The 18,239-nt window shown below is 55.1% G+C and overlaps 1 protein-coding gene across 1 annotated transcript; it reads right to left on the reverse strand.

Moving 5' to 3' along the window:
• Positions 1-2,042: 2,042 nt before the first annotated feature.
• On the reverse strand, positions 2,043-17,060 carry ABCB8 (ATP binding cassette subfamily B member 8). The gene is made up of 16 exons (XM_004594425.4): positions 16,872-17,060; positions 12,570-12,882; positions 12,133-12,288; positions 11,955-12,049; positions 11,731-11,836; positions 10,890-11,051; positions 10,702-10,787; positions 10,514-10,611; positions 10,080-10,185; positions 6,221-6,254; positions 5,857-5,993; positions 5,582-5,676; positions 5,280-5,413; positions 4,410-4,557; positions 3,405-3,655; positions 2,043-2,819 (listed from the first exon to the last, which is right to left on the reverse strand). Exons 1-16 carry the CDS (start codon positions 16,964-16,966, stop codon positions 2,676-2,678), a joined length of 2,160 nt encoding a protein of 719 aa, XP_004594482.2. The 5' UTR covers positions 16,967-17,060; the 3' UTR covers positions 2,043-2,675.
• Positions 17,061-18,239: the final 1,179 nt, after the last annotated feature.

Here is an 18,239-nt window from a genome sequence, read left to right on the forward strand (position 1 = left end):
CCAGAGCCTGGAGCCAGGAATCCCACTGTCTCCTATGTGGGTAGCAGGGATGGGACCCCAAGCAGTGGCTCATTGCCGCTTACTGTGCACACTGCCCTTCCCCGAGTGGCTGCACACCTCCATTCTGTAGAGGCACTACCGTTGACGTCAGCATTCCCTGCACTGAGGGGTCAGGGGGTTTCCAATCCATCACAGATAGTACCAGTATCAATACTGTCACAGCCAGGTCAACTCCTGGAAGCAGAACTGCTGGGTCAAGAGTTGGAAATCTGATAGTTGGCTCCAAATTCCCCCACAGCTGTGCCATTTGCACTTTCACCAGCAAGGCGGAAGTAGGCCAGTCCTGCCCAGGGCTGGAGTCACTGTGCCCTTGAGCCAGATAGGGATGCCCAGGGCACTGCACGAACCAGAGAAAGCTGACCCTGAGAGATTTCAGATTAACTGAGAGAAAAAGCTGCTGATGCTCCAAGGAAGACGGGATGGGGCAGGATTCAGAAAACATCAGTGCTGTCAGCTGGGTAGGCACCAGCAGGCGTGAGCAGCATGAGGGGCATGTCATAGCTGCAGGTCACAGGAGCCAGCCCCAGGGTTGCGCCTGTGCAGACTGCAGGGCCCTGTCCCCATCAAGCTCAGTTCTACCCCTGTGCATTGAGAAATGCGCAACACTTCCCCGTCAATCCCAGAGAGAGCAGGCTCACTCCCATCGATTTATTCCTGAAATTTATTTCTAGTCCATCTCTGTCCAAAAAATGTTTGAAGCTACTAGGTTCATCTGGCTTTTGATGTAAAAGGCAGAAACTGAGTGCCACAGCCCCCATGGGCTCACCCCTGCCCCAACTGCCTGGCTTTCTGTCTGGACTGTGAACTTCACAGGGAGAGGGACCCATCTGGAGGCAGGTGGCAAGTGCCCAAGCAAGAACTCTGTTGGAAGAGGTGACACCTTTGGGTGGCACAGATGTGAGGCTGCCGCACTGTGACCCGTAAACCTTTTCTTGTAGATTATCTTATTTAAACTTTCAGAGTTAGCTTTCATGGTCAGCAGCAGCCAGTGGCAGGGGAGCCAAGGTCGAGGTAAGGTTTCAGTGAGTGGATACAGACAGCTCAGCCGGACAAGCTTGACTGGCCCTGGGGTTTCGCTACTTCCCCAGTAGTGGGTGGGAGAAGGGGCAGGGCTGCATTCAGAGAAGCCAGCCTGAAGCTGTAAGGAGAGACCAAGCATCTGGTATCAGAAGGCCTCCTGGGCAGCTTGAGTCTTGGCTGGCTGGCCCAGGGCAAAGAGCTGGGATGGTGGAGACTTGCCAGGAAGTGAAGGCCCTGCACTGTGGTGCACTCGGGGAGGGTTTAGTGGCCAAAGCTAACCCCCAAGTCCCACTCCATGGGCTGCTGCTGCCCAAATATGCAACCTCAGTGAGGGGACCCTGTAGATTTTTGGTAGTTTGTTGCAAAAGTAGCATCTGGCCCTAAGCCATGCCCACAACAGGCTGTGAGTCCCTCCCTGGTTCACTGCTACTTCTTCCAGGCTGGTCTCCCACTGGCAGTCATATGCACTGCCCATGGCCCTTGAGACATGGTATGGCCTCTGTCACAGGCTAGGTTCAAAATGCATGGCTGGCTAGGGAGTGAGCTCTGTGGACACATCAGGGCAAGGTTCCCAGGGGCAAGTGACCTAGATAACCGGGAGTGGGTGGTCCCTGGCCCTGGGTGTAGGTGGGGGCTGCTCCCTAGTCCTGGGGTGCTAGTTCAGTCAAAGAGCCGTTCCTGGGTGCCTCTCTGGGCTTCCTGGAGTCCAGCTGTCCCTCATTCACAGCTTGGGGGGCACAGGCCCATGGCTTGTAGCCGGCCCTGGTGAGGCCATGTCCTGCATTCTCCTTGCGCCTCCCTGCTCTTGATCAGGTTCATTTCATACTGTACTGTGCACTAACTGCTTCCTATCAGTTTGGTCTTGTAGGCTCTGGGGCTGCCCCAGCTGAGGAGGAGGAGGCTGGTGTGTGCCTCTGGAGTCAAAGACTTGGGGTACACAGAGCAGAGCCAATAGGAGACAGTTGGCAGGGTAGCTGCTTCTTGTGGGGATGGATCACCATACACCCCACTGCCCTGATGGAACAGCTAAACCCTATCAGGCCTCTCATGGGAAGAGGGACAAGGGGACACATTGAGAACTCAGGACTAGAGGCAGAGAGCAGGGAGAGGGAGGAGAGGCTGCCTGGAGGGTGGGCCAAGGGGAAGATGCCTTATGCCAGGTTCCAGAACAGCAGTGGGGAATGCAGCAGTGGGGGGGTCAGCTGCAGTCTAGGGAAGTGAGGTCCTAGCAGGGGTTGGCTAGAGCCTTGATGTACACGCACAGGCCCATTACCAGATGGGACATTTTACAACTGCCCTGAACTGGAGGGTTGGACAACTACTGGCTATAGGATTGAGGCTTAGGGAGGGTCTGGACCAAGGGAGAGAAAGGGACACAAGGTATCCGGGGACTTCTGCCTTGGTCCATCCACAGTCCAAAGGCAGTGGCAGGCTCGATGGTCTGGTGGGAGCCAGGCAGCCTGGCGGCAGAGTCAGGGGAGTGTGAGAGCAAGCCCAGCCGCTGGCCCAGTCTTTGTTGTGAGCACAGGAGCAGCATCAGCCACACTCAGCATCCTGAGCCTCAGTCCCTTAGAAAGTCCCCCAGGGAGCCATACTCAGGACTGGCGCTGGTGACCCCGAGGGGCTTTGGGCCTCTCTCCCAGAGGTGAGGCTGACGTTGCCGGGGCATCTAAGGCCTGTCTCCGGATGAGCTCTGCGTACAGCCCACCTTTCTTCAGAAGTTCTTCGTGGGTCCCAGCCTGGAAGATAGGATGGAGGAGCACAGTCACTTGACAACACTGAACTCAGGGCCAGAGGATGCCTCCACCTCATTGGCCATGGGGCTCTGGATCCTTCCTGGGGATGCTCTATCACCAAAGCCCAAACAGCAAAGAAGTGCCTTGGGCACAGCTGTTGCAGTGTCACCATTTTCTGGAGAATGCCTTTCTACCCTGCCAAACTCAGGCTCCCTGGCACTGGGGGCTGGCAGTCAGGCCCCGTCTCTCAAGTACTACCCCTGCCTGGTCCCTTGTCAGGGTCCTGGTGCTGCGGTAGCTGTACCCTAGCCCCTGGGCAGCACAGCCCTACTGTTTTTTCTCCAGGTCCTCTTCTCTTGGCTCTGGGGAGCTGAGGGTGAAGCTTTATGATTCTAGAGGGCAGAGAAGAGATCGAGGGCCCTAGCAACCCAGGGCTTGTCTAAGGGGAGGAACCCCTGAAGCGCTAGATACATCTTCTAGAACATGGCCCTGGCTCCCCAAGACCAGGCTGGCTGCTCACAGAGCTCAGCTGAGCTACCTGTTTCACTGCTCATGGCTCAAACCATTCAGGAACAGGCCCCGACTAACCTCGCAGACTTGGCCATTGGCCATGACGACAATGCGGTGGGCTGCGCGGACAGTGCTGAGCCGGTGGGCGATGACCAGCACAGTGCGGCCTGCGCTGGCCCGGTCCAAGGCCTCCTGCACCACACGCTCAGACTCTGCGTCGAGCGCACTGGTGGCCTCATCCAAGATTAGTACTGTGGGCTTCTTGATGAGGGCCCGGGCGATGGCCAGGCGCTGCTTCTGGCCACCAGACAGGGTGGCACCCCGCTCACCTGAGGAAAGGACAGGCGGGGCTCTGAAGGGGTCACCAGTGCTGTGTTTGGAGGTGGCCTGCCAAGTGGTACATATCTTTCCTGAGTGCCCGCAGCTCCCTCCGTTCCCTGGAACTGTGCAGGCTAGTAGAGTGGGGTGCTGCCCGTCAAGGCCCACATCCCTGTGTGAGTTGGTGTCCAACTCACACAAAACAGTGAGTGTGTGGGCAGCACGGCTCTCTGCACATGGAACGTCCCGGCCATGGCCAGATCTCAGAGCCAGCATGGCTGCTCCCTGCCCCGAGCCTGCAGCCCCAGCTACCTTCCTGGCCTCCCAGGTCTACTCCCAGAAACGGCAGGAGTGATGTGGCGGCTACAGTGGGTGTCAGTAGTTACCAACAGAGTTCCCCACATCTGTTCGGGCTTGGGAAGCAGTGGCCCATCAGACCCCACAAAGATTCCAGACACCACCAAGTGCTCTTCTCTTGCTGCTAGGCACATTTTTTGCTTCCTCTTAGCTCTTCCTGTCTCCTGTGGCCTGCTTGTGTGCCATACTTGAGCCACATGGGCTGGGATTCCTGGCCCCATAGAGCCATCTCTGTCTCTCTTGGCCAGGGTCGTGGTCTGCCCTAAGAGCGTATGAGGGTCTTACTCCCCAGCTGTTCCTGTTGTCCTCAGCTCTGCAGAGCCCCTTCCTGTGTGTGTGAGACCCCCTTCCCATGTCTCCCACCTGAGGGGCTTGCAGACCTGAGCAGGTTCTGTCCCTGGCACTCACCCACAATGGTGTGGTAGCCCTCAGGGAAGCTGCAAATGAACTCGTGGGCGTTGGCTTCCCGAGCAGCTGCATACACCTCTTCGTCGGACGCATCCAGCTTTCCAAAACGGATGTTCTCCATGATAGTTGTTCCAAACAGAACTGGCTCCTGGAGTGAGGGGATGGGGGATACAGAGATGGGAGCTCACAGGAATGTTCCAGCTCTGCCCCAGATCGCCTGAGGGCTGCCCTATAGGGAGGAAGTGAGATGTTCACAGGGAGAAGGTGGCAAGGCAAGGACAAGGAATGAGCCAAGAAGCGGGAGGAGAGGTGACCCCTCACCAAGGGCCAAGATCTTCTCAGTAGGTGCACAAGTGAGAAGGCAGCTGGCCTGGCAGAGCCATGGGGGCGCAGGCTTTGGAGCATAGCTGTCCCCTCACAGGCTGGTAAGCATGCCCTCTCTACTCCAGGGCCCAATGGAGGCAGAGTGGCCCTATGCTGGGCAGTGCCATTCCAAGCAGAGGGAAAGTGGCTGTGGTTCTGTGGTTGGTGCATGCTGGGCCCCAGTCCTTGCTTAGTGGGTAGACAGTGGCCACCAGCAGTCCCAGCACCAAGGCTGTGGGCTTTTCCAGACTTTCTGGATACCTCATGCTTCAAAGAGAAACCCAGGGATCCTTAACACCAAGGCTGCTGTATTGCAGCATCCTGAGACAGGGACCTCCTATGCTGGTGACAGCCAGGTGCAGTGAGGAAGGCCCAGAGGTGTTGAAGTAGCAAGGAAAGAAAAGGCCCCTGAGGACTGAGCAGAGCAGGGCCCAGGTGAAGTGGGTGGCTTTTTATCCTTGCCTTGCCTTTTGTCTCGTGGCCCCTCCCCACCCCCCCGCCGTGTACCTGGCTGATGAAGCCGACAACCTGGCCCCGCAGCCAGGAGGGATCCAGTGTGCGCAGGTCCCTCCCATCCAGTGTCACAGTGCCGGCTGTGGGGTCGTAGAAGCGCTCCAGCAGGGAAGCCACAGTGGTCTTTCCTGGAGGGTTGTGTAGGGCAGCTCGGTCTTAGACTGGCCCAGGCGGGAAAGGGCACTGCTCTGGCCCCAGCTCAGGAAGGGGCAAAGGCAGTCACATGGCCCCAGCTCCAGCCTTGATCCGAGTGGCTCCCAGAGGACAGAGAGTCAGAGGGGTGGGATCCTCCTTACCTCCGCCGGACTGGCCCACGAGGGCCACGATCTTGCCAGGGGGAAGTGTCAGGGTGAAATCTTGGAGCACTTGGAAGCCAGGGCGGCAGGGGTAACTGAAGGAGCCAGAGAGCCCCCCCAGTCAACAAGGGAGGCTTCTGATACCCCCCCAAGGTTTCACTGTGCCCCTCCGAGGTGACTCACTTATGGAGTGGTGGGGGGTGGGGGAAGGAGACCTCTCTCCCTACCCAGCTCCCTTCAAAGGGCCTGGTACCGGCCCACTCATGGATGCCAACCTGAAGCAGACATTCTCAAATGTGACAGAGCCATGCAGGTGCTCCTTGGGGATGTAGCAGCCACCAGTCAACGGGATGCAGGGGTGAAGGGCCATGTACTCAAAGACACGGGTGCCTGCACTGAGCCCTCGTACCACCTGGGCGAACAAAGCCAAAGTTGGCAGTGAGGAGGAAGTGCTGGGAGTCTCCCAAGGTGCCAGGTTGGGGCCCTGCTTCTCTCTTTCAAGTCTCAGGCAGTAACCACAGCACGCGTGCATGCACACACACACACACACACACTCATTCCCTCCCCGCTGATGGTGGTGACAACTGTATCTCCAGCCCAGAGGCAAGCGTCCTCACCCTCACATCAACCCTTGCTTACCTGACCAAACAGGATAGAGAGGTTGGCCATGGACCTGGATGAGGTGGTGACAAGAGGTAGTTAGGAGTGATAGGGCCTGGTGGAGGAGGGAGCAGCATCCAGGAGCTATGGGATCCTGAGATCCAGCAATGGCAATGGCTGAACCTCAGGAGGAAGATTACCTGTCCATCAGTCTACGCTAACCCTGAGAGGAAAAGGATGAGGCTGCAAGACCGGGGGCCTCAGTGAGCACCCTGGTCTACAGTCAGTGTGCAGGGATGACGTCAGTCCACAGCGAACCCATGACTTCCTCCCCCAGCCCTGGTGATGCAGATGCTGCTAACAGGGATCAGGGTTGGGAGGCACCCATGGGAAATGAGTGCTAATACTGGATGCTTGGAGAAGCAGTGACAGACAGATACACCTGGAATGGAAAACACTGATGCTACACCTTTTCAGAGAAGAAAAACAAGACGCTCAGTCACTAGGAGCTCAGCTCTGGAGGATCCCTAAGCAAAGCTGTCATGCACCCTGGGCCTGCCCTGCAGGTGTGTGTGGGTACACGAGATGGGGTGTGGGTGCTTATCTGTCTAGACAGCGGGTCACCTCCTGGTCAGAGTAGGGCCGGCCACCATGGGGCTGGGGAGGAAGATGAGTCAACACCTCTTAGTCAGCAGGCCCTCAGTGGCCTGGCCAACTCGGGACAGTGTCTGCCTGCCACTGCATACCGGATTCTGTCTTTGAGATGAGGAAAGAGCTACAGGGATCACTTCTGTCGCACCGGGCTAGGGCTGGGAAGAGCCTGACAGCCTGCAGGGCAGCAGCTGGGTGGCACAGGGCCATCAGTGCCAAGGAGGCAGCAGGTGGAGGCGGGCTGAGCCAGCAAGGTGTCCTCCAAGAGGCCCTGGAGGCCACTGAGGGACTGCAAAGGGGCAAGGCAGTGACTGAGCTCCAACATGCATCGGACAACCCTGCCCAGAGCCCATGGGATGCCAGATGGGGGGGCCAGCTGGAGCCCTGGCCCTGAATTTGGATGGGAGCTAGGCAAGCACTGCCCCATCTCTCGTGAAGAATTCTTAGGATGGGGTCCAAAGGGGGTGGCTGCCTGAGGTGGGGCATATCTTTCCCATATCCTGCTTCAGCCGGCTGGCTCTCGGCACCAACCATACCTGCTGGGCTGGGCTGGGGGACGTAGTGGGGAACACAGCAGCTGCTCTTACACACTGAGACCTGTCTCCTGGGGGCTGGGTGGAGGCCAGCACAAGAGCTGGGTGCTTGGGAGCCAGTGTGTGCTACTTCTCTGGGTATTCCTGCAGTGACAGCAAGACAGTGGCTAAGCTGGGAGCTGTGGAGGCGAGTAGTCTCTGTCCTCAGGCCACAGAGCAAAGGCAGGGCCTGAGGGAGCAGGGCCCCAGGCTGCAGGGCCAACAGTTTGTTTTTTTCTGATTTTCTTTTCAGAGACTGAATTTAGTACAGGTCTTCAGCACCACAAATATCATCCTGCTTGGCCAGCACCAGGGCAGGGAGGGGGAAGACCTTGGAGGGCAAACTCAAGCCCCTCTTCTCCCCAGACCTGAGCAGCTGGATCCCAGTGCCAGCGGGAATAGCTCCTGGGCCCGCAGACAGTCCCTACGTGTCTTCATCAAGGAGTACCAGGCAGGGCTGGGGTGGGACTGGTGCTTCCGTAGTTGCAGAAGAGAGGGCGACCCAGTCTTTGGGGAATGCTGGCTCCGGGCTGCTCAAGGGCATTTTTCTGCATTAGTGAGTAACGGCTTCTGTTCTATCTGCCCTCTTTGGGCCAGGCTCATGTTACATGTTCAGTAAGCCCAACAGGGAAGAACTCCATAAGAAATAACTGCCATTCACTGGCCATAAGCCAGGAGGCAGGACACAAGTGTCACTTCTGGAGGGAGGGACCATAGGGGGATGGGGACAGGCATGAAGCAACGCTATTTTCTCGACATGGCTGCTGGTAACATATGTCTTCACTCTATTTATTATAGCATATTGACTCTAATTATTTATCCTAACATGTATTTATGTTTTAGTGTTTTTATACACTTGGAGTGTTGGGGGAGGGGAAGCAAAACTGAAAAACAGCATAGGAACTGCTTGTGTTGACTTTGGAATAGGAAGGGACAAGTAGGCGACTGCTCTGTCTCATGGCAAAAGCATTTTGAGTGGTTCTGTTAGTTTCAGAGTAGAAATGGGCCTTGGGGTCTGTTCCAGTGCCAATCCTCCCCCTTCAAGTGCCAGGATCCCATATGGGCAATGGTTAATGTTCCGGCTGCTCCACTTCCCATCCAGCTCCCTGCCTGTGGCCTGGGAAAGCAGAAGATGGCCCAGTGCCTTGGGACTCTGCACCTATGCGGTAGACTGGAAGAAGCTTCTGACTTCGGATTGGCTCAGCTCTGGCTGTTGTGGCCACTTGGGGAGTGAACAAGTGGACGGAGGAGCTTTCTTTCTCTCCTTAAATCTGCCTTTTCCAGAAGGAAAGACAGAAAGAAAGATCCTCTGTCCACTGATCAACTTCCCAAGTGGTCTCAACATTTGGAGCTGAGCTGACCCAAAGCCAGGAGCCAAGAGCTTCTTCCCCACTCCCACATGGGTGCAGGATCCCAAGGCTTTGGGCTGCCCTCGACTGCTTTCCCAGGCCACAAGCAAGGAGCTGGATGGGAAGTGGAACAGCAGGGACATATACCGACACCCATATGGGATCTCAGGGTATGTAAAGGGAGGATTTAGCTATTGAGCCATCATGCCAAGTCCCCAAACAGGTAAATCGTAAAAGAAGAAACCCAGGGCCTCACGGAGCAGTAGCGAGCAGCAGTAAGCTACAGGGGTGGGATTTTTCGGGGTCAGGAGTCCAGCTTTCATTTCTGGAAATGGTCAAGCAGCAAGTGAGGGGCCGCCAGCTCTCAAAAAGTTTGACAAGCAGGTCAGCTGTCTGGCGCTGTGGTACAGTGGGTCAATCTACTGCCTGTGATGTAGAAATTCCATATTAGAACCCCAGCTGCTCCGCCTCAATCCAGCTCCCTGCTAATGCGCTTGGGAAAGCAGAAGAGGATGCCCAAGTGCTGGGGCTGTCACTCATGTGGGAGACCTGGGTGGAATTTGAATTTCCGAGCTTGGTCCTGGCTCAGCTTCAGCCACTGGGGTCATTTGGAGGAATCAATCAGCAGATAGAGGATCTCTTTTTCTGTTTCTCCTTTTCTCTGCCTTTCAACTAAATCAACAGATCCTTTTTTAAAGGAAAATGGTAGTTTTGGAATGAAAGATTGGACAAAGGCATTCCACACATCCACAGAATACCGTTCTGCCTCGCAGGAAGGACTGTCTGACAGAGCGGGATATGAGGTGGAGGAACCTTGGGAACAGCGTGGCCAAGTGCCGAGTGGTCCCAAGGACTTGTGCTGCCTGGAGTGGTCACATTCAGAGACTGAAAGTGCAAGGATGGTCGCCAGGGGATAGGGGAGGAGAAGGGGTGGAGCTAGTGTTCCCTGGGCACTGCTGCACTTTGAAGACGCAAAGGGTTCTGGGGGAGGCGTGGTGGTGATGGTGTCCTTAACGCCACTCAACTCGGCCCCGAAGAAAGGTCAAGACGGTCACTCTGGTGACGTGTGTATTTTACCACAGTTTAACAAAAACAAAAAGCCCATCAAGGAAACTTGTGGGCTGTATGGAAGGCTGGAGAAGATGCTACATTCCTGCGTGTGGGGCTCAGTGACTCAGCCTGGGTGCTGGCAGCAGCTCCGAAGCACTCTCTCCCTTGGGCCTGCATTCTCCAGGGCTGGTGGGACAGGCCTGGGGCCGGGCAGCATTCCTCCAATCCCCTAACTCAGCAGGTGTCTCCATAAGACGGGAACCCCCTCCCACTTACCTCTGCACTGTCTGAGAGGCCACCAGGAAGGACATGAGGTCTCCTCCTGTCAGCTGCTGTCCAGCCACCAGGGATCCCCCAATAAATAGGGTGCCCAGGACCATACCTGCAACAGAACGGGGAGGCAGAGGTGAGGAGGGAAGCAGCAGTGACAGCCCGAGGACAGAGCCCTGGATTCTGTCGACCCTCAGGCCCAGGCCTGCTCTGCCATCAGCAGGCTGGGAGTTCTGGCAAGTCCCTGAATGGCCTCAGCCGCGGCTTCTCCCAAGCAGTCCTAGCCATTCTGCAGGCAGCTCAGTGCGGCCTTCTTACAACCTGCAGGCATTATCAGTCAGGATGTCTGGGGAGCTCTGATGGATGGAGCACTGTCCCTTACCCAACTCCTCCCCAGCTCATAAACCTGGAGCCTCCCAGACAAGGACTCGTCTACTCACAGTTGAAGGCAATGTTGGAAAGCCCCTGGAACAAGGCGATGCCCCTGCCCAGTGTTTCTGCCTTGTGGCGGCAGGCGTCCAGCTCTGCTCCGTAGCGTCTGGTGAGGAGAGGCCAGCCCTGTGCTCAGGAAGCCATGTGTTGGGGGGCCCATGTCCCCACTCTGTGTTCTGCCCCTCCCAGGACTCACTCTTCCTCCCGCTGCTCCATGGCGAAGGCCCGCACGGTCCGCACATTGCCCAGGGCCTCATCTGCTACACCTGTCGCTCTGGCGATCTGTAAGATGGCCAGCAAACAGGGGAAGGAAACCCCAGGGTGATGAGGAGGGCAGGACAGGGAGTATGGGGAGGCAGAGAAGACAGCCCAGGATTGTAGTACCTGCTCCTGACACTGGCGAGACAATTTTCGCAACCTGGACCCCATCAGGGTGCCCACTCCCATGAGGGCAGGTGTGGCCACTGCGAGCAACAGTGTGAGGCGTGGGGACAGCATGGACAGGGACACCAGGCAGCCGGCCACCTGCGTGCAGCTGCGCAGGCCCTGGGTAGAGGGAAGAAGGCAGTAGGTAAGTTGACATCAGCACGGCGACCTGGGGGACTTCACCGAGGGCTAGCTGGCTACAGCTCTGTGCTCACAGGCACAGGCCATGGGTCTGATTCCGGGAGGTGAAGATAAAGTCCTTGGTCACAAAATGACCTTTTCTTGGCCATCTGGGGTCCAACCAGCAGGCATAATGTGGCTGAAATTGTGGACCTTAGCATCCTCCCCCTAGTCAGTTCTAAGCCTGCTTCTCTGTGGCTTCCAGAACCAAGAATGGGGTGCCACGCATGGAATGTACTCTGGGCCAGCATCCAGCACATCTGGTGGCTGCAGCAGTGGAGCGAGTGGATAAGTGAAGACACCAGCTTACGGAGCCACGGCATGTGCTCACCGCTCATCAACAGTGCGGACCCTGGGGCTAGCGGGGTCTGCTCTTGCCGGGAAAGGCCGGTCTGAGGGCTTGGGAAGGGTGCCAGAGGAGGCAGGATCTAGAATAGTGAAGCAACTCACTTTGGACCTGGATGCTGCCATGGCACTTGTCTCTCATGGATTTCTGTTTCCTTACCTACACTCTCCCAGGGTGGGCCTCGGTTCTGGGCCCAGCATCAGAGGTGGGGAGGGGCAGGGTTGCCTGGCAGAGTGTGTACGCATGCATGGGAGAGACTGGGGGCCAACTGACCTGAGAGATGACGAGCTTGAAGGATGATTTAAACTCCTGCACATCAGTTGTCAACCGGCTCACCAGCTGCCCTGTCTTTTTAGCATCGAAGAAAGCAATGTCTTGTCTGGTGGTGGGATACGGGAAGGGGGTAACCTTCAGAATGAGGTCCAACCACAGATTCTCCCTGGGACCCTCCGGGGCCCATCCGTCACCCTTGCCCAACCCCCTGCAGCTGGCAGTACCGGAGCAGAGAGCTGAAGAGAGCCCTCCTCATGTCCACAGCCATACGCTCCCCAATGTGGGACAGCAGCACCAGGTACCCGAAAGTCAGCAGTCCCTGCGAGAGACGTAGGTGCACTCAGGGCCACCCCAGGCAGCTCCTCCCATCATGAGCCCGTGGGCCCTGCCACCCTGCTATACCTGGATGCCATAGAGGATGAGCAGCTGGGTGCCAAGACTCCGAGACTCCGTCATAAAGCTCCCCACATGCTCCCTTGTGTACTTGGCCACAATCTCTACCAGCTGGCCCAAGAGCAGGGGGATCTGAACGTTCACCAATGCTGCACCCAGTGCCAACTGGAATGGGGGGTTGGGCAGAGAAAGCAGATGTTTCAAGAGGGGAGCCTTCTTCTTCCCTTCCCCAGTCTTGACCCTGGCCCTTCCACTCCCACTGTTGAGCAGTTTCTTGTCCATGCTGTGGCAGCCTGTGTGGACCCCCACACCCCACAGAGCCAGCTGGCCAGGGCAGACTCGTCTAGCATCCCTCGGACCTCAGTTTTGACACCTGCTCTTGGAAACACAGTGAAGCAGGGATGTGCCCTCCCGTTTCCAGCATAGAGGGGTGGAGGAAACCTCACCACGATGGCCACCCCAAGGACCAGCAGGTGTGGGCGCAGAAAGTGCCAGAAGAGCTTCCAGTTGAAGTGGGACTCCCCAACAGGGGGTGCGCAGCGGACAAGGGGGGCCTCTTCTGCTTCACACAGGGCCACGAGGCAGAGCTGGGGACGCTTACTCAGCACCACAGACCCCAGCACGGCTCCCCCAAACCAGCACAAGGTAGGGGGGTTCCGGCTAGGCGCTGATGGGGTTCTAAGGAGGTAGGCCTGGAGCTGGAACCGTAGCCGGGCCAGGGCCCTGAGAAGGGAGGAGCTGTGGCACCCATCTGAGCACCTGTAGGGAGAGAACAGTAGTGACGGCTGGAGTCCCTGTCATTTTCAATCCGCCCCGACACCACCCTAGCTTGGGCTGAGCTTTCTAGACAGTGGCATTTCCTCTTCTTATTCTTTTTAGGGCTTATATATTTGAAAGGCAGAGAAAGGGAGAGAGACTGGAAGCTCTTCCCCCAGTAGTTACAGCAGCTGAGTCTGGGCCAGGCTGAAGCTGGAAGACCGGAATTCCATCCTGCTCTCCCACAGTGGGTTTGACCGTTTTCCACTGCTTTCCCGGGTGCTTTAGCAGGGAGCTCAATTTGAAGTGGAGCAGTCAGACTCGTCTAGCACCAGCACTCTGATACAGGATGCCAGAGTGGCAAGTGGTAGCTGAACTTACCACACCATAAGCCCCCAGCCCTGGCAATTCCTCATCTTTGCAGCCTCTACCCTGGCTTTCTGAGGGCTGCTTTCCAGAAACCTCAGTGTCCTGGACAAATGTAGGTGTGCAAGGCTGCTAGAGAATGAGCATGGGTGGTCACTCCACCTCCTTTCCAGCTCCCTGCTTGTAGCCTAGGAAAGCAGAGGCGGTTGGCCCAAAGCCTTGGGACCCTGCACCCATGTGGGAGATCCCAAAGAAGCTCCTGGCTTCAGGCTAGCTCAGCTCCAGCCGTTGCAGCCACTTGGGGGGTAGTGAATTGGAGGATGAGGTTCTTTGCATCTTTCCTTCTCTCTGTAAATTTGTCTTCCCAATTAAAAAAAAAAAAAAATGAGCACGGGGCCAAGTCTGAAACGTGTCCTCTCCATGCCGAGTGGGCAGAGGCACCGAGCCCTCGTCTGCGCTCCTTCAGCAATCACAGCATGCCTGGGCTGGGCGGCATGCTGGGAGGGAAGGAGGTCCACGGTGCTTCTTTTAGAGGAAGGCAAAGAGCTCAGAGAGGTAGCGATGGGGGACCAGCTCCATCCCTGGCCTGCAGCCGGGCTTGCTCACAGTGGTGAACGAGGCTAACGGTGTCTACTGCATTTGACCCTCATCTCCCTGGAAGGAAGCAGCTGCTGTATTCCACCAGCCGCCCCAAGAACCCAGGGGGACCTGAGGGAGCTGACAGAGTTGAAATCATTTGTCCTCACGCAGCAGAACTGGGTCGAGTGGGGAACTCAGCTGTCTCATGCAGGAAGCAAGGAGGCGACCAGGACAGTCAAAGTGAACACCTCATGGTGCTCATGCTTGGTGGTGGGGAACACATGGTTTAGGGGGAATGCAGGCTTCCTTTAGTGTGTCCAAACGAGCCAGGAAAGGCGGCCAGCTTGGCAGGTACAGCTGGAGAACAGAGGTCGGGGGGGGGAAAGCATGTTTGATAGTGGCAGTAAGAAAGGATGGCAGGAAACCGCCACCCAAGAGGGAGGAGACATGAAGTGTGGGTGAGGGACCTGAGTCTATACAAAGCACCTGGGCTGCAAGTGCAAGGGATTTGTGCTTTTTAGGCTGGGATGTGATTTCAAGACCACAGTGGATGGCAGCAGGTAGAGGGGTGTGTGTGTGTGTGTGTGTGTGTGTGTGCACAGGCATATGTCGAGGGTGGGCGGGGTGCAGGGGAGGGACAGCATTGGCTACAGGAAGGCCTACCAGGAGCAGAAGTTCCATCAAGCTAGGAGGGCATGGTTGGTGGAACGTTCAAGGTTTTGAATGAGATTAATGAAAAGGAAAAGCTTAAAGGAGACGGGTAGGTGGCATGCTGCAGTGGGTCAGGCCGTCACTTGGGACGCCCACACCCAGGTTAGAGCCCTTGAGTTCAGTCCCCCTGACCAACAGCAGTGATGACTCAGGGACCAGGGTCCAAGTGTCTGGTTCTAGGTGCCAACCTGCTCGGGCCCTGCCTGCTGCAGGTCTTTGGAGAGTGATCCAGCAGATGGAAGGTCTGTTTCTCCCTGCTACCCTGCTTTTCAAATCAATAAACACAAATAAATAAAATTTTTTTCTTAAAAAAGGACTTGAGTGGGAGGCTTTTCTTCAAGACTTCATTGCTAGATCTTTCTAAACTGCAGACCCCAGCCTTAGCCCTCCCTTCTTTCAACTCTCCCCTCCCCACCTCTCCAGGAAGCCAAGCTCAGCCCTCACCTTCTTCCTGGCTTTTCAGTCTCACATTCCCTGTTGTCTTCCTTTCTTTTCCATTTATTTATTTATATATTTTTTAAGAGTAGTTACAGAGTGAGCAGAGAGACAAAGCTCTCCCATCTGCTGGTTCATTCCCCAAGTGACCCCAACGGCTGGGGCTGGGCTGGTCCAGTCTACCACATGTGGAAAGGGGTCCAAAGACTGGCTATTTTCTGTTGCTTTCCCAGGCCATTCACAGGGAGCTGTATGAGAAGCAGAGCAGCAGGGACATAAACAGGCACCCAACATGGATGCCAGCACTGCAGACAGAGGCTTAGTTTGCTTTGGGATGGTGTCAGCCCCTCCTTTGGACTAAGTAAGCTTTCAACAGAAGCTTGCTGTCTCCTGAATAATTATGCAACTTTCCCATTGGTCTCCAGGAAGCTGGATCTTCAATCCCTAGCACTTAGCAGAGCCAGGAAGAGGAGATGTTTAGCAAATGATTATGTTTATTGAGTGATTGCATGCTCTCGTCAGAAATATAGAACAGTCTGATTTTGCTGTTGCAATGTCTACAATGTTTTGCAAATACTCAGATTTACTGTAGCCAACAGCAAGGAATATATTTTTACATTGCAATCAATGCAATGAACCAATTCATTACACAAAACTCAAAAACTTCATACAATAATACTTTCTGGGACTGGCGCTGTGGCATAGTAGGTTAGCCAGCAACCCATATAGGCTCCGGTTATGCCCTGGCTGCTCCACTTGCCATCCAGCTCCCTGCTCATGGGCCTGCAGAAGCGGCGGAAGATGGTCCAAGTCCTTGAGCTCCTGCACCCTTGGGCCCCTCCTGTCTGGCTTCGGACTGGCCCAATTGAGGCCACTGTGGCCATCTGGGGAGTGAACCAGTGGATGGAAACATTCTCTGTAAATCTTCCAAATTAAAAAAAAAAAAAATTCTTTTTTCTTAAAAAAAAAAACTAGCAAAAACACTTTCTCTATTTTTTCCTATTATTTATTTGCAAATGTTCCTGAACCACTAAATTCATTTCATGGTCTACTGAAACGCGCTAAGGAATGCACACATACTTGAATGTTACCTGGCTTAAGTAATAACAGCCTTCCTCTTTCCTAAGAACTGTTTTCAAGCCTTTTAATAATTTACCATGGGCAACGTTCAGCTTCTCTCCACTCTCCATCCCCTCCAAATGAAGTCTCTTGGAAGGGATTTGTTACAGGCAAGAACTGCCGGCTCCGGCAGCGGTGCTTGTACCCTGGCTCTTGCTCTCTGTGGGACGGGTTTTCCTAATACAAAAATCTCCACACACGCCTGCCCTGGAGACTATTCAACCTGGTTGGATTAGAAGGGAAAGGGCCCCTTCTCACAAAGCATTTACGCTCAGGCAGCAGGTGCAAGGTCACCATTCCCCACCAGCCCGTCTTCCTAGCCCCAAAGTGATGGACAATGATCGCACGTACAAGTTGTCAGATGGGCTCTGTATCCCTGAGGGATGTTTCCAGATCTAGGAACCATTTTCTGTTCAGTTCCCTTCTCCCCTATTTTTTCTTCCTTATCTAAGGTTTAAACGTCTGCGCGCTAATTTTTGTCCAAACCGCCAATTCAGCCCCAAAAGGTAGCAGGACAGAGGCTGGGAGCGGCGCCCCCTCGTGGACAGTGCGGTCCGGTCCTGGAGCGGTCACCAACCGTCCACTGACCCAACCTCACACGCCCCGGAGCATCGCAATCAATAATTGAGCCCGACTCCCTAGGGAGTGACGTTCCACCTCCAGGTGGGTTAGCCTACAACTCCCGGCAGCCCTACGCGCCTGTCCGCGGACTCCATCTCCCAGCAGGCCCGATGCCCTGCCGGCCGGTCAGTGGTCCGCGCTGAGTAGCTTTATTTATTTACCTGGCGACCGAGAATGCCTGGAAGCGGAAGGGTAGTAGCGGTCTGCCCTGGAAAGGGCCGCTCCGAATCCCGACCCGAAATAAGTGCAGCAACATGTTGGGTCAGGGAAACAGGAGCCGCCGGCAACGGCAGTTTCACCCTCGCCCCACTAACAGCTCCATGTTGGTGTCGGTCTCCATCCCGACAACCCCTTCGCACGTCGGAAGTGATTGGTGGAAAGAGGCAGCTCGCTTCTTGCCAGCCGTGATTGGACAACACGTGGGCGGCCTTTCTTCTCTCCGAACTGTGATTAGACTGTCTCGCTGCCCTTCCGCCCCGGGTTCTGGGCGCTGCCCGGAGGAAAGGAGCCTGGTGCTCGGTTCCCTGGCCGGCTCGGGTGACGTTTTAAGGACGTGTGGGTCTGTCTGCCTCCCACCCTCGGGGTTTCTGTAGTAACTCGTCCGCTTCTGACCTCGGCCATGTTTCTGCGAGAACCGGGGACGGGCTCTGGTTGTTCTGAAATTCTAAGGAATGCAAAGCTCTGGGGCGGCGAAGGAACGAAAGACCGAGGGGATTCTCCTCTCCTCCCGCCCAAATCTTGTTATACATGCTTTATTACCCACCCCACTTTCCCAGACAAGTCAGAAGTCCTAGCATGGAACAGAGGGCGGGCCAAAGCCTTGGGACCCGGCACCCGAGTGGGGGACCCTGAAGAAGCTCCTGTCTCCTGACTTCAAATTGGTTCAGCTCCGGCCGTCGCGGCCACTTGGACAGTGAACCAGTGGATGGAAGATATTTCTCTGTGTCTCTCCTTCTCTCTGTAAATCTGCCTTTCCAATGAAACTAAGTCAATCTTTTTTCCTTTTTTAACGTCCTAGCTTGGCAGCTGGGTGTATTTTTTGGGAAAAATGCCCTGGTGGGTGATTATTTTAAATGATTTACTTATTTTTTTAAAAACATGAATGATAAAGTTTAATTTGTAAATTATGTATAATAAAAGCAAAACAATAACTTAAATGCCAAGCAATACCAACACTATAGTTAATAAAAAGTGTCTGCCTTTCTGTCTTCCAAAGAAAGAAAGAAATGATAAATTTTAAAGCAAATCCTAAAAGTTGTGGCACCTGGCTAGCCTGAATCATGCTATAAAGCATGACATCATGGTGGCAGATTGCTGAATTAAGGAATTCATGCAATAGTCAACATCTATCAGTCTGTACTTTAAGTTACAAACCAATAAAAATTATATTTGGGTCTTAAATACACAAACTTACTCTTGGCTTTATTTAAAATTGAACAAAAATAAAGGTAATTTCTTCAAATTAAAGAGGCTTAACAGTGTCTAAAAACAAATGATTTACTTATTGGGCCTGGCGTGGTGGTCTAGAA

The sequence above is a fragment of the Ochotona princeps genome, chromosome 25 (genome assembly GCF_030435755.1).
Source record: "Ochotona princeps isolate mOchPri1 chromosome 25, mOchPri1.hap1, whole genome shotgun sequence".
Classification (NCBI taxonomy): Eukaryota; Metazoa; Chordata; class Mammalia; order Lagomorpha; family Ochotonidae; genus Ochotona; species Ochotona princeps.